This window comes from Drosophila navojoa, chromosome 5 (genome assembly GCF_054131105.1).
Source record: "Drosophila navojoa isolate 15081-1374.11 chromosome 5, UAZ_NAV_1.0, whole genome shotgun sequence".
In the NCBI taxonomy this organism is placed as follows: domain Eukaryota; kingdom Metazoa; phylum Arthropoda; class Insecta; order Diptera; family Drosophilidae; genus Drosophila; species Drosophila navojoa.
Genome location: NC_142893.1, coordinates 7,342,874 through 7,364,548, shown reverse-complemented (window position 1 = coordinate 7,364,548; position 21,675 = coordinate 7,342,874). Strand labels below are relative to the sequence as shown.

The following is a 21,675-nucleotide window of genomic DNA, read 5'->3' as shown; positions in this document are numbered from 1 at the left end:
CGCTTGCATGATTAATGTAGCATAAACAAAAAAAAACACACACATACACAGAGACAGAAAAACACGTTGCATACTTTTAGGCTCTTTATTGACTACGACTTTTGGCTGCGTACAGTAAAACTAGAATTGATGACTAACACGAATACATAAACAAAGATATATAGATAGATAGATATAGAGATATATGTACAAAGTTACTGCTGCCGCTGCTGTCAGTGTCCTGCCTGAGATACATTTGCTTAATTAAGAAAAAAAGACAAACGCGTGACAGTCAAGCAAATGGAAACCAAACAGCAAAAGCAACAGCAGCAACAATAACAAAAATATGCGTGCTGCTAAAAATATCACACAGCCGCCACGTTGTGCGACAGCTGCAAATCCTCAGCGGCTACTGTTGCTGCTGCTCCTCCTCCTCCTCCTCCTCCTTCTGCTTCTTCTCCATTGCTCACTCTTCGCGTGGCGTCAATTTGAAATTTAACGGCGATTCAGGTATATACGTGGAATTGACGCGATACACAAATTCGTCGGAATTATAGGATACGTGGTATTTGCGAAAGATCTGCCATAACAGGAGACAATTAAAATTCCATATCACACTGTCCCTGTCTCTCCCTAAGTCCTTACCTTGGCCAACAGCGTATGCAACTCGATTTCAGCGAAACGCCGACCCACGCACATGCGACGTCCATAGCCAAAGGGCAGGCTAACGAAGGGATGTATCTTCTGGCCCGCATGCGGACAGCCCTCAGCTGAAATGAAAAAGTTGTAAATGAAAAATAGAAATAACTACTATTTCCACGTCCGCTTTTCGCACATACCTGCGCCCTGTTTGAGCCAGCGCTCGGGCAGAAAACGTTTGGGTTCCGGGAAATAAGTGGGATCATTTGAGACCACCAAGTGTGGAAAGATGACGTGCGTCTGCAGGGGAGAGATAGAGAGAAAAAGAATAGAGAGTGAGAGAGTAAAAAAGTTTCTTTGACAACAACCACGCCCACTTACGCCCTTTGGCACATGATAGCCATTGATAACAGCATCTGCCTGCAAATTGCGTCCATTTGCAATGACCACCGGCTTCATACTGTAAAGGTGGAGAGAGAGAAAGAGAAAAAGAGAGAGACCATCTATATAGAGCACCTGTGCGTGGGTATATATCACTAGTGGACCTACCGCAGTGTCTCCTTGACGCACGCTCTCATATAGGGCATCTGCTCGAGGACATGCTGATTGATTTGTGCGTCGCGCGTTGGGAACACACGTTTCAGTTCCTCGAACAAACGCTGCTGCTTATCCGGATTCTTGGCCAACTGATAAATGGTCGACGAGGCGGCAACCGAAGTCTGCAAAAACGGGATGAAAGTTAGCTATATATAGATACATACATGTATATATATATATATGTAGACTTATATGTATGTATATATTTCGCAACTTGTGCGTTAATTAGTTAATGAGCTTTATTTATAGCCTGGCGTAATGGCAATAATGATTGTGTCATTCGATTATCTTTTTTAGATTACAGCAAATGTATATAGTACACTCAGCCATTATTTGTCGTTCATTTTGAATGCCATGGATATGATGTGAAAATGTATATGGAAAAAACGACGCCAGCTATTGATAATCTATTCATTTGCCATTTAGTCGGCGTGTTTGTGTGTAAATATATGCGTAAATTAAAGGGGAATTATATGCTGATAAGCCTTTTACAAATGCAAAACAAAACTTTAGAACAGAAAGGGAAAACAAAGTGATAAATAAATATTCATTCAAAGTTCTTTGTATTCATAACCGGAATTTAATTTAAATATTTTATATAGCAGAAGATATGTTATGAAGGAGAAGGGAATATAAAAAAAAATTAGGAATATAAATTTTATTTTTTATGGTAGCCAAAAAATAAATGAATTAAATTAAATAAAAAAATTATAATAATAATAAAATTGAGCTCAATATATACATAAATTACATTATAATAATTTTTTGACTTTTTTAAATATTAAATTTAAATTATGTTCATCATAATAATGCAATTTCAATAGATTTTTGTATAATTTTGCATACCAAAATTTTTATATTATTTAATTTTTTTAAATAATTTCTTTTTATTTTTGTATATATTAATAGTCAATGTATATATTAATAGACATCAGCTTAATCCCTTATAGACACTAGCTATTAAACTGAAAGTAAATAGTATAGTATATAAAATAAGAGCCTAGAATCCTGCTTCAGTAATTACAAATCAATCAAGGAAATGGCATTTCAGAACTTTAGTTTTAGCTGTGCAAACAAAGCCACTTTAAGTATTCAAATTGGCATGCAAATCAGATAGCTGCGCCATTCCAATCAGAATGCAAATACGTATCGAATACCCTTAAGCTATACGGCATACTATATATGTACATATATATGTAGATATATTTCAAGTGGTGCAATTTTGCGAAAGCTTTCGACTTTATGCAACTATTGGCAACAATTACTCACCGTATCGACGCCCACGAGGAACAGATCCAGGGCCAAGACAGCTGCCAACTTTCGATTGCCTGTCTTGCGAACGATGCGCTCCACAATGGAGATGTCTGCCTCGCTTTTGGCTATAGCGCTGGCCTGGTCCGCGTCGGCCTTGTCCATTGTCTGGCTGATGTTCTTCATGCAAATGCTAAATCCATCAAGATATATACACATATATATATATAGATATAAATGTGATGTGAAATGGAGGCGTGTCGCAACCTACGCAGAAAATTGATCCAGGGCGCGCACAAAACTGCGATAGGCCTTTGTGGGATAGAGACGCCACAGGGGCATGCGAAGCTCCAGCTCTGGCACCGCCCAGAAGAACGTATTGATGGCCTCAATAATTTGCTGTGCCTCAGCGCTGCCCTCCGGTGACAAACAGCCCAGTCGTGTGTCCAGCGAAACACGGCCCACCGCTGCAAGGACAAACAAAAAAAAAAAATAGAAAGGAAAATAAGAAAAAAATCCTTTTTTATCTGGCCAACTATTTGAGCCTATAAACATCATTGTGGCTTACATTCGAGCGCCCATTTGTACAGTTCGTGGAGAAAATTGTCAGGCAGCTCCTGCTGCTCGTTGCGCATCTCGTCTATGCTATAAAACGGAAAATGTGAGCTGAGCCTGAGGCTGGGCAGGTGCCAACTGACTTACCGCACCATAAACTCGCTGGCTATATCATTCAGCGGGGGTATGTACTTCTTGGCCGTCTGCGGTTGCAGCAAAATTTGTTGCACCTCCTGGCGAAATGCCTCCCACTTGGGACCGTGCCTAATTGCGAGCAGGTGGGTGGGTGCAGGTGAGTGAATGGATGAGCGAAACGTTGCCAAATGCAACGTAATACTTACACGCCAATTAGACCAGCCACATCGCCAAAGAAGTCGCGGCGCAGTTCACCCTTATAATGTCGCAGCGAGGGCATCGAGGGTCTGCCAAGAAGTAAAAGATGTACATACATATATAAAGTGACAAGCATACATACAAGGGTATATACATATATATATTTGATGAGCCGGCAATGCGGCGTATGCGCAATTTGATGCTTTTTAAGGAACATGATGTCAAATGCTTGACTCTCTCTAAACATGGCTTGTGCCTTACATTATTCAGTTACCAAATGCTCGCGTGAGACAAACAAGCAACAACAACAAGATACAGATACATTTGTGTATCTTGTATAAATTCGCATGTCGCTATATAAATAGTCGCATTTTATTTTGTTTTACGACTTGGCATTTTATAGCCAAGTGTGGGCTGTTGGGCTAGGGTGTTGTCGCGCTTAGTAGGTTCCATTACACACACACACTCGCACTCACACATGTTTGTTTGTCTATTTGCTGTGCTCGTTGCCCCAGGCAACAATATTCAATTAAATGGCATAAAACAAAAGTCATATGACTTTATTTAGACACTCACACACACGCACATTAGGGGCATTCAGGCTAGATTGCGGCTGCCTTTCTTTTCAACAATGTTTTAATGGTATTTCTTGCAAAATTGCGTTTTATAGCAGCTCGTTAAGACTCTTTACTTAGAAATCGTTGGAGATTTTGTTTGTTTGCTTGTTTTTGCAAATCAACTTTCTTTTCAAATTCATTCCCTTTTGTTGTGCGCTCATGTTGGCTGCTCAGAGATAACAAAATCTGAACATAATTGAAATCTCTCTAATTAGATCTCTATTTAAAACCGGAGATTTTTAATTAGATTTCATGCGAGCATATATTAAATCTAATCTATTCACATATTCAATTTATTCTAGACTTGTTTAGCTACATCTAAATTTATATATATTTTTCTATATTGTTTATATCTATCTATCTTCTCTGAGCATATTTAAAATCATTCTATTTTACTTGTTTAAATGCAATTTATAGTCTGAGAACTCTATTCATAAATATTCTGCTCACACTCAAGCACAAAAAAAGAATCGAATTTTTTTTTTCGCTTAGTTTTTATTTATTTTGCTTCTTTCTTTGGTTTAAACCAGTTTTTGATTACTCCTGAAATGTATTTTTATTCATGCAGCAAACCTGTTCTGCCTTGAAATGAGCTCATAGATCAACTAAATCTTTGTTGTCCAGCGTAAATGAGATGAAATTAGTGGAACTTGGAGAGTTTTGTAACAAAAATATAATAATAATTCTCTTACAATATACTGATTATGATTATGATTATTATGATTATTATGATATCATGTTCGTGCTTTTGCTCATTATTGCTGCTAATGAGGCAGCTTAGCAAAGCTTCTATGCACTCACTGCGCTTCAACAGAAGAAATTTAAGAACTCTATAAAATTACAATTGAATGGGTTGACTGACATCTCTGCAGTATCTTCAAGTCGCCCACTTTCCATTGGAATGGTATTTAAAATATTTGTATGCATTTCATTTACATGAATGCCGTCTAGTCGTCGGCTGCCCACTGAAGCGCTATTTAAAATATTTGTATAATTTATAATGTGCATTTCATTTACATTTATGCAACGCTGACAGCTGAGCTCATCAACCAGTTCACTCAAAGGTCAAATGCCAGAGATGGGCGTAAAAAAAAAAACAAATTAATGAAATGAAAAACAATATTATCAAAGGGCTGCGCTGAAATAGATTTAATCGAATTTATATGTTTATGCATATTTTTATGTTTCGTGTTTCTTTTTGCTCTTGAACATGTGTAAGCCGTCGACGTGAGTTGCAGCTAGATTTCGAAAGAGTAGGCCAATAAGCTCCAGCCAGTTGGCCACAATTGGCTAGACAATGTGTCTGCGTTTTGTCTCTTTAACGACTGTCAACAACAATAAGACTAACAATAACAACTGGGCATCTAATCTCGAGTTTATGTATATTTTATATGTCTTACACACACTCGCACACACACACACACACAGACACACACTCTCTAAAGTTATGTGAGACATAAAAAAGCTACAACAAAGATTTTAGCTTCTTGCTACGTTTTCTGCTGCTGTTTGGGGCCATACGCGAGGCGTAAAGTTTTACTTTGAATGTCTTCATCAATCAGTCAGTCACATATATACGCGATATATGTATGTATAAATTTTTGTTTGCTTTCTGCACATATATCAATCAATTAGCGACGCCGCATTCATCAATCTTTCAATCTTTAAACATTTGCTCACCTTAACGCATTTGCGCTTTATGTCAATTTATTATCTATACTTTGTATGTGCACATCTCGCTCGCTCTCGCTCTCTCTTTCTCTTTCTATCTATCTCTCTATCTCTCTCTGCTATGCTCTTTCCTCCCATGATGACTTGCTAAATATAAGCTTTAAAAGTCAACTACAATTTTTTTTTGCAGTTTGTTTTTGACGCGTCTACTGGATGCTTATTATTTTATATTTATCTTTTTTTTGCGCTCTGCACAGAAATTGGTTCATGGCCAAATGAACACGCAAAAAAATAGAAAAAAAATATAAAAATAAAAAGACAACCAACGCGTTGAATAAAAGAAAGTTTAACAAGCTGGCCTCAAGAGCTGGCTTTCTTGTTATGAAAAACAAATTTGAACATATATAAATTCATATTTAAAAGAGAGAAAAAATATGTATTTACATATGAAAAACCAAATGTATATATTTACAAATTCATAATTAAAAAGAAAAAATATATATATTTGTTTGAATATGCCTAGTTTATTCGCATTCAAATATTTTTAGCTTTTTTTTATATTTATGTATGTATATACATATATTTTTATCTTTTTTTTCGTTTTTATATATTCATTTCTATTTTATTTTCTTACAATTTTTTGTAAATATTTTTTTTTTATATTTTTTTGCGGTTTCTTTGTAGGCCTAGTGAAAGTTTTTTTTGTGGTTTTGATTTGTGCTCAAAATTGTTGGCTCAAATATTTCGAGCAGCTCTTAATCAGCTGCCACACTCACACACACACACACACACGCACACGCACATTCTAATTGGCCAAATTGTGCACGTAATTTGGCCAAATGGCATTATAATTACAACTAATTATCAAGCAGAATGGCAAACAGGAGGCGAATCCTTTGCTTCCATGCACACAGAAATAATTTAATTATGAATTTAATGCAATGTGCGCATAAATAATACAAACCCAGGCGCATTAAATCGATGCTATGTAAAAGGATATCGTATGAATACTGAGCGTGTGTGTGTGCGAGTGTGTGTGTGTGCGCTTGCTTGTGTGTGGGCTGTATTATATTACAGTGACGTCTGCTTGAATGCAGCCATGCATTAAATTACGTATGTCAATTAGGCTGCAGTTATTCGAGCCAACTTAAGCTGCAATTGCTATGCTGTAATTTCGCTTTGTCTGCGTAGCAGAAATTATTATGTAATACTACATTTATGTTTGGGAGCTAGAGTCTGAAGTGAAGAGAGAGATTTATATATTCATATACATGTATTGATTATTTTAGTTAGTCTCTCTGTGCTTAGTTTTGCATTATTTTGGTTGTTGCGTGATTAAAATTAAATTGATTTTTATTTTTACCCAAATTAATTATTTTTTATATAAATAAATAAAATATATAATATAAGAAATGTTATATTTTTTATATTATATTTTATAAAAATATATGTATATGAATAAATAAAAAAAAATTTTTTTTATAATAAATAAAAATAAATTAAATTTATAATATAAAAAATAATATATATTTTTAATATTATATTTTATAAAAAATAAATAAATTATTTTTTATATTAAATTTTATAAAAAATAAATAAGTTATTTTTTATATAAGTAAGTTAAAAATATAATATCAAAAAATTCTATATATTTTTTTTTTTATTATATTTTATAAAAATGTATGCATATAAAAAGTAATTAATATTTATAAAAAATATTAATATAGTAGACACCAAATTCAATTGAAATACATATCTTTATTGTCTATGTAAATTCTTTCTCTAAAGTCTCTATCATATGTTTAAGCTCTTTCGTCCGCTAGCCATATTACTTACAGCCCAAAGCAAACTTTACATTTGCTCAGTTGGCAAACATTTGATTCATAGCCATTTGCTTTCGTTCTCGCAAATTCAAATAAGCTTCATTTTAGCCTAAACTATAATTCCATATATACATATATATATATAGACACACACACACTCTTAGCACTGTCTGAAATTGCCATGCTCGTTGCAAGCTAATTATTTAATAATAAGCTCCGTTTAAAGCTCCTGTTGGGGATTTTCAAATATGCATGTGGAAATGTTTGCTCGGCTGGGCTTAACGCCCTCCGCCCCCCTCCCCACACACATTGAGTGGGCATGGCATGCTTACCTGTGCGGCATGGCCTCCTCCTTTTTGAATATGTTGCGTATCTCATCGCCATCGAACACAAACAGCAAATCCGGATGCCCAATGAGTCCGCCCACTTTGGCCATTTTGCCGTAGTTGATATGCAGCTCGTGCATTACCTTGTCGAGGTCGCTAATTTTGTACGTGCCTATGAAAATCGTTTGTATATGTGTTAAGCGATACTCTGTATGTGTGTGTGTGTGGGTGTGCTAAATCGCATGTTTAACTAACCAATTAGTGGCGCAAAGCGCCAGGAATTGCCAATCAATGGCAATGGATAAGGCCCGGGCACCTCCTCATAGGGACGCACAGCAGGTGTTGCTGTCGTTGTTGTTGTTGTTGCTGTGCCTGCTGTTGTTGTTGTTGCCGTGTTGCTGCTGCAAATTATATGTCAGAGCATGCAGCAGGTATTGCCAGCTGTCAAAACTCACCTGCTGATTGCAGTATCGATTCGTTGTTGTTGTTGTTGTTGTCGCTGTCGCTGCATCGCTCCAGACGCCAAAGATTTTTCAATTTCCGTTGCCACGCCCACGCCGTCATGTGGTGCGGCTGCTGCATTGGCCGCACCGCCGCCACCGGCTCGGGGCAACAGCGTCGACGTTGCGGAGTAGTTGGTGCGCTTTATCAGCGCCGCTGTGGTCTTCCTCAAGCTTGACATATTTACACTTGTTGTTGTTGTTGTTGTTCAATTCTCTGTCGTTGTTCGGCTGTGCTGAAAGGCAAAGAGCAGTGGAAGTTCGTTATAAAAGCAGTTGCGAGAAGCATGTGCAATCGCGCAGTAACAGGTAGTAACAGGTTTGAGTGGGAGCGAGCTTCATTTGCATTTTATGAAAATCACATAGAGCGCTGATATAATGTGTTTGACTGTGTTTGCGCAGAGTGGAGTGGGAGAGAGAGAGAGAGGTGTAAGGGATTTAGCACACCTAGTCATCTAGACATCATTAAAATTGTAAATGTATATATCGATATATACTGTTTAGAGATGATTGAAAACTCCTTATAAATGCTTGCTTTATATGAAGTCATGAGAAGTGAAATTAAAGCAATCTTTTGCATTATTCTGTGTAATGTTCTTTAAAGAATTCGATTAACTAAGGCAATAACGCAACGCATATCTGGGACTTGAATCTGAGTTTTAGTTGCCTGGTTTTAAAAAAATAAATATAAGGTAAAAAAACATTGTTAAAAAAACTTGGTTAAAATTTAAAATAAATTTAGATAAAAATATTTGAGTTGAATTAAAAATCTATGCAAAAACAACTATTTATAATATAATATAAAAATTTCAAAATATAATATAAATAAATTTATATAAAAATAAAAATTGTATATAAAAAAAATCTTAAAAAATAAAATTTACAAATATAAATTTAAAATATATAAAATAAATAAATAAAATATGAATAAAAAAAAATTATGGGTACAAAATGCATAATTTTAATTTTATATAAATATAAACGAAATAAAACTAAAAAAGTATATTATATAAAAATAAGAAAATTGTAAATAATATAAAATTGGTATAATATAAAATATACTGAAAAATTACATTATATAATTAATACCCAAATAGCACTAAAACTCTCTCTCATGTTTATAAGCATTTAAACACAATAATATGTAATAGTAATAGTAGAATAGAATAGAATACTACAATATATGTAATATTTCCATAATTCAATTAGCACTCCAACTCAAATAAGCTATATTGAGGTTGTGAAAATTGCAAAGAAAAACGCAATTAGCGTTGGCTTGTGCAATATTACGTCTTTATCTAGAACTTGCTTGTGCTGAAAGCAAATTACAATAGAATTAAAGCCATTAAAATTGATGTTGGCTTAAAACGTGGCAATGGAGACAGAGAATTGTGATTGTCTGCAGCCTGAGTGGAATGGGTATAATCAAAGATTTTATCAACTCAGCTCATTATATAACTATATAAAAACCAAATGGCATATAGAAACGGACCCTAAAACCCTAGAGCACTGAGAGATTACGACTGTAAATGGTTGGAAAATGTTAAGCAAAAACTTGAACAAGTTTCGCAGCCGCCGTCGCCGACGCCATTTGTGCCGCCCACTTGAGTCGAGAACTGGAGAAAACTAGCAACAACAAAAAAACTATAAAGATGAGATGAAATGTATTTCAAGTTGTTTGTTGTGCAAAACTTACGAAAGTTGTTGCGGCTGTCACTTATTCCAGATGAGTTGGCATTATAATTTCCATGCACTTTGTGAAAAACTTTAGCAAAAAGTTGTTCTCTCTCTCTCTTTCTTGCCTTTTTTCAATTATTATAAACACAATCCAACTATGCTGCTGCTCATAATGTTATATAACTGAGTGCGAATAAGGTAGCTCAGCGATGCGAATTGCTTAGGCAAACGGCAATTGTCAAGTTAAATAAAGAAGCGCTGAGAACATGTATTATTTGATTATTTATGAAGATGCTGTGCTATGCGTGCAGCCCCTACACTGTCTCACTGTCCGCATTGTCTCAACGGGCAAACAATAAAGTTAGCTGTCAATATTTAAATAATAGAAGGTTAGGGCTCGGTAAACACAATATTTATGCACGAACATAAATACTGTATGTGGCCATAAATGTGTGGATGTCAACTACAAGCTTGTGGCCCAGACGCGCGACCTAATGTCCCATGAGAGACGCTCTTTTTTTTTTTTGGTTGGGCCCAAATGCAGTGCACTCAACGGGAGCAGGCAAACAATGAACAATTTACCAAAATGCCTATGCAATAATAGCAGCAACAACAACAGCAACAACAATGAAAAAATAAAACGAACTTAATATGCGGCCTAAAAAGCTGGCAAATAAATGCCCAAAAGCTACGCTCAAGCAGTTTACATTTGATTTTAGCCCAAAACTCAAAGACCTAACTCAATACAGAGCAGCAGCATTGTTAAAGTTTGTGTGTGTGTATGTCTGTGTGTGTGTGTGTGTGCGTGGGGCCAATAAAATTCAAGTGGCTAACAAAAGGCATTCAATATAAATGTGTGTATATATATACATATATTATATACATACATACATACATCTAGATATTTGCTCATATATACGCGTCTATACACATCAAAGCGTGATTTGGTGGCACGCTGCGTATGAGAAATATTGAGATATTGCTCATACGCCGCGTGTCGCTGCCACTGTCGCGCGCGCTCTCTCTCCCTCTCCCTCTCCTCTTCCTTACTCATTCTCGCTCTCTTTCTCTTTCTCACGCTCTCTGCGCCTGCTCCTAACTTGCAACTTCTGTGCGCTGGTAATTTAAATCCCATTTGCCACACACAATTTTTATAGCTCAATCTCTATGTGTGTGTTGGTGTGTGTGTGTGTGTATACACACAATCTTGGCATTATGCTTCTGAGCTCATATCCTTGCCCTTGCCTTGACAAACGACGACCTTCAGCTCAGCCGTCCAGCACTTGAGCTGTGTGCACCACAAGCTAGTCAACCACACATACATCTTATCGGGGCATGCCTCATAATGAACTTGAGTGATAATCCTTGCGCTTGCCCCCCAAAAATAGAAGCAAAGCAACAAAAAAAACACACCAAGCATATAAGAAAAGAAAACCAAAATGTCAAGCAGCCTCTGCTGCTGCTGCTGCTGCTGTTGCTGCTTCTTCTTCACACAGCTGTTTAAGTGCTTTGTCTCCTCGCTGGGCTGAGCCGCGCCGCTGCTTGACTTTGACTTTGCTTAGCCAATGCGCCAGCAATTTCAATTGTCGCGTCTTTATTATTAAAAGAATAAACAACGACGACTATGCACTGCAAGAAATTGTGCTTGAGTTGGCAAAGCATGAAAGTTGGAATGGTAGGAAATTATTTATGAAGAAAAGCAAATGACTTTTAAGCTGAGACAGTTTACATAGATATGTAACAATTATTGTGTATATAATTGCGTGTTTTATGCAATAAGAGTATTATTTAAATTAGATAGTAGTATTTAAATTAGTTTACAATATCATGATTTAATGCAACTTGAACAATTTTGTTAACTGTGATTAATTAAACAATTTAATCACAGCCTTGTCAGGCGGTAAAGCTGCATAGCTTTATATGTATTATACATATATGCGTATGTTAAATACGTATAACAATTGAAAATGTATATAGACGCTTTATATAATTTTCTAGTATTTATATAAGCCATTTAACTACTATCTTATATATATATAAATATATAATTATCACTGAAAATTTATACTGATATTGTCTACAATTTTATAAAATTTAAAAAGCATTTTATAAAATTCTATTTTATTTTTTTATATATATTATTTTTTATATATATTTATTTATTTATTTATATAATTTACTAATTTACTGTATAATTTACTGATATTGTATACAATTTTATAAAATTTAAAAAGCATTTTATGAAATTCTATTTTATTTTTTTATATATATATTATTTTTTTTATATATATTGTTTTTTATATATATTATTTTTTATATATATTTATATATATATTTGTTTTATATATTTATTTTATATATTTATTATATATATTTATTTATTTATAAAATTTACTAATTTACAGTATAATTTACTGACATTGTATTCAATTTTATAAAATTCTGCACATATTTATTTAATTATTTTATATATTTATTATATATACATATATTTATTTTTTATATTTAATATATATATATTGATTTATTTATATAATTTTTAATATCTCTCTAAATTTCCTTCTATTTATTGCCACCTGACTCCGTCTTGAGTCAGCCAACTCAAGTCTTTTCTAGCATGAGTAAAATGTATGTTTCATTTCACTTATTCATAATTTATTCAAGTCTCTCGCTTTGGAGCAAGCAAACTGTACCATGGCTTCGCTTGAAAGGCTACAAGCTTTTAGTTTCCATTGAGTTGTCTAACGTTAGTTTGTTTTCTTTCCACTCCCACTGGCAGCGGCGCCCTTAGCAGCCACTTGTGGCCCACATTGTTCTAGCTGCTTTTCAAGGCAACGTTGCGCACGACTGAAGGCGAAATCGAAATCGAAATCGTCTTTTTTTTTGCGCATTTTGCAAATGCAGCAGACACACAAAAGATTCTATTCATTAGCGCACAAATGTTAAATATATATATATATATATATTGTAGTATTTACAGCTAAAGCTCTGTAGAAAGTTGCGGGACGCATAAATTATGACATTTGATCAAATATTTTAGCAAGTCTTTTATGTATTGGCGATTTCGTTTTCATTTTTGAATATTTTGTCGATATTTTTGTTTTGTTTTGTCATTGCAACAGCGAAGCGATTGATATCCAATGCGAGATCTATAAATTATGCGAATTGAGGTGTGGCAGTTGAGGCGTTACGGTTGCCGCAGCAGCTGCTGATGCTGCTGCTGCTGCTGCCACGCCTCCATTTGTTTGCTCTGCACTTGTCAAAAGCCTTTCAATGTTGGCGTTTTTAGCTGCCTTTTCACGCCTCACTTGCAATGGCAAATAACTGACAGCGGAATGAAGTGCATTGCACTTTAACTAGTTTTGTTTTGTTAGCGTCTTTGTTGTTGTCATTGTTGTTGCAGCATTTGGCCAAGTTTTCGGCGGCCTTTTTATGGCCTTTGCCAGCTTTCAGCTTTGGCTTCACTTGTCAACGCTTACAGCATTTGTGTTCAATTTATCTTTTGTCCAAACTAAAACCCGGTTGCGATTTCCTATTGTCATTTTCACAAACACACACACACACTCACACACAGTCTCACACTCACTTATAACAGATATGTATATATGTATGTCTTGCTGGTAGCTTCACTCACTTGGTGTGGCACTTCCACTTCCACTTAAAACATCAAAGCGTCACGCTAACTTGCAAACTCGTTGGCGAATAGAAACCGAAAGTCGTAGCTCCGCTTTTGCCAGCTGCCTCGTAGAGCAAACGCGACGCACTAAACGCGATCGCAGCGCTTCTTAGTCTACTTATAGGATTGTCGAAAAGCTCAGGCCGTCCCGCAGCGCAGCGCAGAGCAGCGCACCGCATCAATTCCGCTCCGGTCCAGTCCGGCACGGCGGACTGGTTAGAGTTTGGTCTACGTGCGCCGCCAATTGGAGCTGTGTGCGTGAGCAATTCCAAGCTGAAGCACAAGCTATTGTTGGAATACCCTAGGCCAGTGTTGGGGGCGTCATTGTTGGCATATGAAATGTGTAACGTTATCGAATAATAAAACAAAATAATAAATATATTATTTATAAGTAAATATTATAATTCTAATAATATTTATATATGTATATCGACATACTTTATATAGATGTTTTTATATTTGTTTTTTGCACTAGACAAAAAATTAATTTATGCATTGTATTTAAATTATAAAACTATGAAAGTTAATTCAATTTAATAATTTATTACCTTTTCATTTAAAAATTCTCTCTCAATTCGCTTTTTTATACATAAATGCAATTTTTTCATATATTTTTATGATTATAAGTTTTTAAATATATTATTTTTTACGTTTAAATTAAAAATGTAACATTTTACTTTTACTTTGCCAATAGTTTTCCATAAATTTTTGTTGTTGAAGTAGATCAAATTAATTTTAATAGACATTTTTTATTTATTATACATTTATCTATATAAATATATAGTACGTACTTTTCTGTTTTATATATGTCGATATTGTTTATATATATATTTTTTTATGCTATTATTTTATAGCATAATATTTAAATATAATTCATATGGCGGCCTTGATGCTAGATATACACAACGGTTAAATTATTAAATAATAGCAAATATATATTAAACAGCTTCTGCTTTATTTGAATATTTTTGTTAAATATTCTTGGAAATTTGCAGGGGTTATGTCATATATTTGTTTACTATTAAATCAACAATTAACCAGAAAGAGCAGCTAGACTAAGGCGATAGCCGATGGCAAATAATATGGTTAGAACTTCTCTGTAAGTTCTTCAAATACCTAAACTGACATTGAGTGTATTGAAATTTGCTAATTTATTGCTTAGTTATAGTCAACAAATACTCTATCTAAAGCTTGCAAAATATATATAAATTAAAATATAGAATGCTCGCTATATATCAAATTTAATATTATCAATCAAATTAATTACCTTTTGAATATATAAATTGATGTTTAACAACTCTCTTGGCTGCCATTCACAGACAGGGTATCAGAGCACTCGACTCTTAGCAGTTTCGTGATTTCAGCCTTTTTTTTTTTAATTTCGGCTTCCACTGTTGGTTTTATTGTTAAGATACGCCCGCTAATTGTCATGTCTCTCTCGCTCTCTCTCTGCTGCTCTCTTCCTCTTTGCCTCTCCCTCTCTCGCTCGCGCTCTATCTTTCGGCTGGCTCTTTCTTCTTCGCTGACCATTTGAAACTGAAAGTGTTAGCCGCTAATCAATCTGACTAAAAAGCAAAAGTTTGTTTCCAACATTAGTTCGTAACGGTTATTTACGCGCTTTAAATCATTTTAATCAATTTGATCAGTGTTTTATCTACTTTTATTTACTTTTAATTTCGTGTAGGCCCAAATGTCGGGCGGCATTAGGAAATTGCCTAAAATGAGCAATAAAATGAAAATGAAAATAAATCGAAATATACAAATACAGAAATTTGCATGAAGACTAACGATGCGTTTATGCAGCCTATCTGTCTCTGTCGTTTTCCCATCTGCCATCTCCCCCTGGAAATTGCATAAGAAATTTACTTAATGCACTCAGCCATAAAGCATATTAAGTACCCTTAACAGTTGGCTGCCTTTTTGTCAAGGCGAGAATTTCAGCATCATAAATAGTAAACTCGTTTTTTTTACTGCCATTTGCTTGGATTATGTTATTTAAATTGAATAAAAAATAAAATACATTTAAAATATATTTGTAGAGAATTTATACTATGCGGCTGATTAAACTAATTTATTAAAAACTCAAAAATATATCAAGGAGAACAACTAATAAAAATGTTAGAAATAAATAATCAAAATAAACTATAAAATATATATAATAATATATAATAAAATATATAATAAATAAACGATTATTTTATTTCAATATTATCTTAAGAAATTAATTATAATAAAATATATAATAAATAAACAATTATTTCATTTTAATATTATTAAATATTATTTTAGGGAATTGACCAAAATTGACATTAAATATATTTTTTACTGTATAGTTACATTTAAAAAATATTTAAAAATGATAGATAAAATAATATCATTATTTTGAGCTAATTTTAAATTGTTTGGCATAAATAATGGAGTTCAAATTGAAAAGTGAAGACAAACAAAGTTGAGCAAACAAAAGCAAAAATAATTTAATGAAAACAACTAAAAATACAGTTTCATTTGCTCTGCTATGCAGGGCTCGTTAAAAAGCAGCCCGAGGTTAATCAATTTAGAATGGTTATACATTTTAGACCTATGCAAACATTATTTACAGCCAGTTTCTATTTTTTGACCTTTTTAACTTTTGGTCGCAGGCTTTTTTCTTCTTCTCTGGTGAAGCCAGAAACTTTTTATTATGTGCTTCACTCTCACTCTCTCTCAGGCTCCCCCTCTCTCTCTCTCTCTCTTTCTCTGTGGCTACAGTAAGTGCTAACTGAATGGCGCATGATGCAATATATATGTATATAGACCGAAGGCATTACGTAGATAAGACTCGAGCGTTCGCCGATCATCGAAGAGTGAAAATTGTGAATAAGTTTTGATTAGCGTGTGCCATATAAATGTAACAAATGTTTACAGTGCCTCTAAGGCTTACGTCTGGGCATGCACAGTAAACATACATACATATATACTATATATAGGTTTATTTAGAGTATTATGCAGTAAAGTTTTCCGCTTGAATGGGTCGGTCGTGTGGCCGATGTTGCGGTTATGGCAAACATATTTGGAGCATGGCAAGCGTGACTTGGCTAATTTTCCCCCGGCCATCCTTGGCTGTTGCATTTGCGACAGCGTTGCCAGACTTTGTTCCACTATGATCAATGGGGTCCACTAAAAGAAGCAACAACAACAACAACAACTACAAAGTTGAGCAAGTCGCGTTAATCAAAAAATACACAAGCAACCGAGTTGGCCACAAAAGCAGTTGTAATTGCCACAATAACAATAAGATTCATAGAAGACAAAACGCACAAGAGCAAGAAATGAAAAACTTATTTACGACCCATCTAAAAAGACCTTAGACAACTGGGCTTTTCGGTTTACCTGCGCCAAACACCTGCATTTAGTTTGCTTTTGTTTTGTGTGTGTGTTTTTTTTTTTTTTTTTTGGCAATTTATTGCGTGCGTCGCCGCAATTACGGCCAAGATCTGGACTCGCTGGCATAGCCGAAGTCGGACTTCGACTTCTGCTGCCACATTTCACTTTATGTTGTATCATATGTATGTATATATTTTTTTTCTTTTCTAATTTCTATTTGGAGCTGACCCACTTGTTGAACACGCAACCTTTGACTGATTGAGAGTCACAAATCAAGCTAATTATGTGGCCGCCAACAAAGATTGCGAGACTGTCTATATATCTATCTGTGTCTCTTTGCTCACATTTGTATCTGTCAGATACATTTGTATCTATGCGTGTGCCGCCACTTGGCAGCGCCTACATTTTTGCTACATTTTAATTGTTTGCACAGCGCTTCGCCTGCGCCCTCAAATTGCCTCTGTGTGTGTGTGTGTGCGTGTGTGTGTGTTTGCCCCGCCACCAGCTGCAGCTAGTCAAACACTTGAGCCTGCCCCACCACCCCATTGCCCCTTGCCCAACCTACCCATCAAAATGGCGTAACAGCCCTTACTAATGACCGCTGTCTGTTTGCTCTTTGCAGTTTCCTGGACGATTTGGATCGGTTAGGCGCCAAGGACTATCAGCCTACCGAGCAGGACATCTTGCGCACCCGAGTCAAGACCACCGGCATTGTCGAGGTTCATTTCTCCTTCAAAAATCTCAACTTCAAGTAAGTTGAACAACAAATTCAAATTTACTAGATAAATATAATATTATAATATCGTAGTCTCGATAATATGTAAACCGCTAAACATAGAAAATCGAGATAAATCATGAAACACATTCCATCCCCTTAAAAAATATCGAAAACTCGATAATTCTCGATAATTTTTAGTTTAGTGTAAATAGAAAAAAATACTTTTTCGCTAGCCATTTCGAATTGTCGGGACTCGACTGTATATTATGAAAAAGAATGCTATCTGAATGAATAGAAAATATAACACATAAACCATATATGTATATAGAGCATTGAGAAAAATGTTTTGATGAATAGAAAGGAGAAGCAGGAGAAAAGAAGCTTTTTAATCACATTAAACTATTAAGAGTAGGTTATCATTATGGATAGTATTCATGAGAATAAGATGGACTTTAGCAGTAAAACTCTGTTACTTCTCAATAAAAAAATCGCCATTATATCTTTTCTAGATTGTTTGATGTGGGCGGCCAGCGATCTGAGCGCAAGAAATGGATACATTGCTTTGAGGATGTGACAGCGATTATTTTCTGCGTTGCCATGTCCGAATACGATCAGGTCTTGCATGAGGACGAAACTACGGTAACTACAAACGCGCTCAACTATAAGACTAAAATAATTAAAAATAACAAATCATTCTCTTACCCACTGCAGAACCGCATGCAAGAGTCGCTGAAGCTGTTTGATTCCATTTGCAACAACAAATGGTTTACGGATACCTCGATTATATTGTTCCTGAACAAGAAGGATCTGTTCGAGGAGAAGATACGCAAGAGTCCGCTGACAATTTGCTTTCCCGAATACACAGGTGAGTAACTGAGATGGGAGGGAAGGAACGAATGAGAATTCTGATATTAATTATTATTAATTTTCGTTTGGCTTGTAGGCGGTCAGGAGTATGGCGAGGCGGCTGCCTACATTCAGGCTCAGTTCGAAGCGAAAAACAAATCAACCTCGAAAGAAATCTACTGCCACATGACGTGCGCCACAGATACCAACAACATTCAGTTTGTATTTGATGCTGTTACCGATGTCATCATAGCAAACAATTTGCGCGGCTGTGGCCTGTACTAAGACGTGATGGCGGGGCTAAACGGGAACCGTTACGGTATTACAAAAATAAAATGAATTAAAAATAAAACAAGTTAAAATAATAATAATAATAATAATGATAATGATATATGAAAACAACAACAACAAATTACAGCGCGGGAGCACAACAACCCACCAGCATTGATCAAAAAAGCAAATGATGATAGAACCAACACAACACATACAAATACAAACACACAAACACACACGTACTAAGCAGAAACCAAAGCCCAAAGAACTTTTATTTGTTGCAACACCAACATAAACAAAGAGAGAGAGAGAGAGAGAGAAAGCGCATATGCTTAATATATGATGAGAAATTTAGTTGACTAAAAGAGGAAAGAGTTGTCGAAGAGAACAGAAATATTCAAGCATTTCCTATATTTGCATAACATTTGCAACATGTATGACATGAAACGCACACACAAACAGTCAAACGTACACACAGACGCACAAACATAAACACACACACACACCCACATACACACAAGCATTAATGCATAATATGTAGTTGTTGTTTGGTCTGAATAATTTTATAGAATTTCATAATTTATGTGTAGTTTAGTTTCTCGTGTATTTATTAAACAAAGAAAGAGGACGAGGAAGAGGAAGAGGATGATGATAATGATGACGATGATGAAAACACAAAAAAACTTAAACCAAATGAAAAGTAAAGAATTGAAGTATATATACAGAAATATATATATAAATATACATATGTATGTATACCGGCATCTAAGTATATAAATATTATATTATATATATTAAATGTTTCCTGTTGCAATCTCTTTGAAATTATTCATGCCATCAACGCTGCATTTCTCATGCTTGTTTAGGCTTAAGTTCAAAGTTTACAAACTCTCAGCGCAAATTGAAAAATACAAAAACAAAAAACACAAAAAAAATAAGAATGAAACAAAAAACAAATCCTTGGGCAATGAATTAGCAGAATGCGTATAAATATTATTAAAATAAATTGAGAAAAAAATACAAAAAAAAAAAGATTTACAAATAATATTTAAAGCATAACGTAATGATAAAGCAAATGAACAAACCAAAAAGAAAAGAGGAAACAATTTAAAACGAAAAACAAGCATAACAAATCTAATATCTAAGGCCTAATTTAAAAGAAGAAGAAGAAATTGATAAACGGACAAAAACTGTAAGGAAAACTCTCTAAAATCTATTTGTATTTACTATCAAAATTGCGATCGTTGTTGCAGTCAGCCAGCCATAATTCGATTGATTATATAGATCGATGTAAATTGTAATTTGTTAAAAATTTTGCATGTGTGTGTGTGTATATATAGCATACGTAAACGTATATGCCATGCCCATGCATTTAGAAAGGGGATCGGGAATCGGAAATCGAGAATCGAGTAAAGAGCTGAAGCAGCTACAAATCGCACGCACAAACACAAATAAACACATCACGCACACACACTCACACACACACACACACACAAACTAAGTTTAATTTTTGTACACTAATTTATTGTAATTAATATAATTTTGTTGCATTTATAAAGCCACATACGTTTGTAACTTATATAAAATGCAATTCGCAATTCAAAACAAAAGAATAGAAAAGAAATAAAAATACAGAGAAACTCGCAATAGAAACTGGGAAATAGCAAGGAAACGGGAGGCAACAAATCTCGAAATAGAAAACGGTTCATTGTAAAACGCATTGTATGTAATATTTATAAAGCATATACATACTATATATAATAATAATAATAATAATAATAATAATAATAATAATATTAATTGTAACATTTATTGTATTTAGTGAATGGCATTTAACACTGTGCAGTTGCAGCTGTTAATTTTGTTTAGACTTATTTATATACACTTATTAATGTATTTATGTATATGCATATGCTTATGCAACTTCTTTGATGTATCTATGATTGTGCATTTTGGGTTTACACAATGAATTTATAATTGTTATTTTATAGTATTTTTGTACATTATACAGTCGCTCTCTATCCCAGTTTTATCTTAACTTAACTCCACCTTCCGTATTTCTTTTTCCTTCCCATTCTCCTCTCATTAATTATATATATATAAATACACTAGTATGATTTATGCAATCTTTGTGCTCTTGCTCTATGCGAAATCCATTTATGTTTTATAGTTTTTAAGCCTTATTTATGTAAAACACACATGCAACATGCAACTTAAAAAAAGAAAAACCAAGAAACAAAACAATTTAGTAAGTTTATTAGCAAAATACAAATATCATTTAACATTTGGAAAACATTTTTGCTTCACCACAATAACTCATCAATCAAAAACTGAAACCTTGAAACAATTAACCAGTGTATCGACTAAGCAAAAGTTGCAGATACTTGTGTATCTGTCAGATACTTTTGTAGTTGGATGCCATATTATGAGCAGTTTTCTAAGCATAACACTCCTTACAACTACCTATCCAAATACAAAAACAAAATAAAAACCACAACCACAACAAACACTGTAATATTTATCGTATGTATTTTCCATTCAACTTGTAAAATTCTACCAAAATACAAAAAAAAAAAATAATAAAATATATTAAAAAAAAATCATTTTCAAATAAAAACTATTTATTCAAAAACAAAACAAACAGCAAAACTCTTTATTCCTTGCAAAATTTCTCTTACAGCTGGCTAAATGAGCTGCAAAATGATTCGATAAAAACAATTTTTTAATTGGATGCTGCTTATGAACACACAGACACACACACACACACTCAAGCAAAAAGAGAGAAAGAGAGAGTATAAAACAAGCCGTTGTGAACTCTGCTAAGTTGACTA

At 34.4% G+C, this 21,675-nt stretch overlaps 2 protein-coding genes and 1 long non-coding RNA gene across 7 annotated transcripts in view; 1 reads left to right on the top strand and 2 right to left on the bottom strand.

Annotated features, from left to right (window-relative positions):
• Nucleotides 1-21,072, top strand: part of Galphao (G protein alpha o subunit) — a 38,066-nt gene extending 16,994 nt beyond the window's left edge. For all 5 annotated transcript variants that reach the window (XM_018103808.3, XM_089261312.1, XM_089261313.1 and 2 more), the window contains 4 exons: nucleotides 17,630-17,758; nucleotides 18,235-18,364; nucleotides 18,437-18,590; nucleotides 18,669-21,072. In XM_018103808.3, coding sequence (XP_017959297.1) covers nucleotides 17,630-17,758; nucleotides 18,235-18,364; nucleotides 18,437-18,590; nucleotides 18,669-18,856 — 601 coding nt within the window. In that variant the 3' untranslated portion in view covers nucleotides 18,857-21,072. The remainder of the gene's footprint in view (nucleotides 1-17,629; nucleotides 17,759-18,234; nucleotides 18,365-18,436; nucleotides 18,591-18,668) is intronic.
• Cyp49a1 (Cytochrome P450 49a1) lies at nucleotides 72-13,910 on the bottom strand. The gene is made up of 14 exons (XM_089261310.1): nucleotides 13,603-13,910; nucleotides 8,247-8,527; nucleotides 8,047-8,192; nucleotides 7,798-7,963; nucleotides 3,363-3,443; nucleotides 3,169-3,285; nucleotides 3,035-3,111; nucleotides 2,738-2,933; nucleotides 2,485-2,659; nucleotides 1,168-1,337; nucleotides 1,000-1,078; nucleotides 819-918; nucleotides 625-749; nucleotides 72-559 (listed from the first exon to the last, which is right to left on the bottom strand). The coding sequence occupies exons 2-14, from the start codon at nucleotides 8,471-8,473 to the stop codon at nucleotides 446-448; spliced, it is 1,773 nt and encodes a 590-aa protein (XP_089117436.1). The 5' UTR covers nucleotides 8,474-8,527; nucleotides 13,603-13,910; the 3' UTR covers nucleotides 72-445.
• LOC149090993 (uncharacterized) lies at nucleotides 14,977-15,649 on the bottom strand. The gene is made up of 2 exons (XR_016196960.1): nucleotides 15,313-15,649; nucleotides 14,977-15,209 (listed from the first exon to the last, which is right to left on the bottom strand). It is a non-coding gene; the product is annotated as an uncharacterized LOC149090993 (long non-coding RNA).
• Nucleotides 21,073-21,675: the final 603 nt, after the last annotated feature.

Bases quoted from the DNA above. Each gene is read 5' to 3' on its own strand.
- Cyp49a1 (XM_089261310.1), bottom strand. From the start codon at position 8,473: ATGTCAAGCTTGAGGAAGACCACAGCGGCGCTGATAAAGCGCACCAAC. The intron at 8,193-8,246 runs GTGAGTTTTGAC...TATAATTTGCAG, and splicing joins ATCGATACTGCAATCAGCAG to CAGCAACACGGCAACAACAA. The intron at 750-818 runs GTATGTGCGAAA...TTTTCATTTCAG, and splicing joins CTGGCTCAAACAGGGCGCAG to CTGAGGGCTGTCCGCATGCG.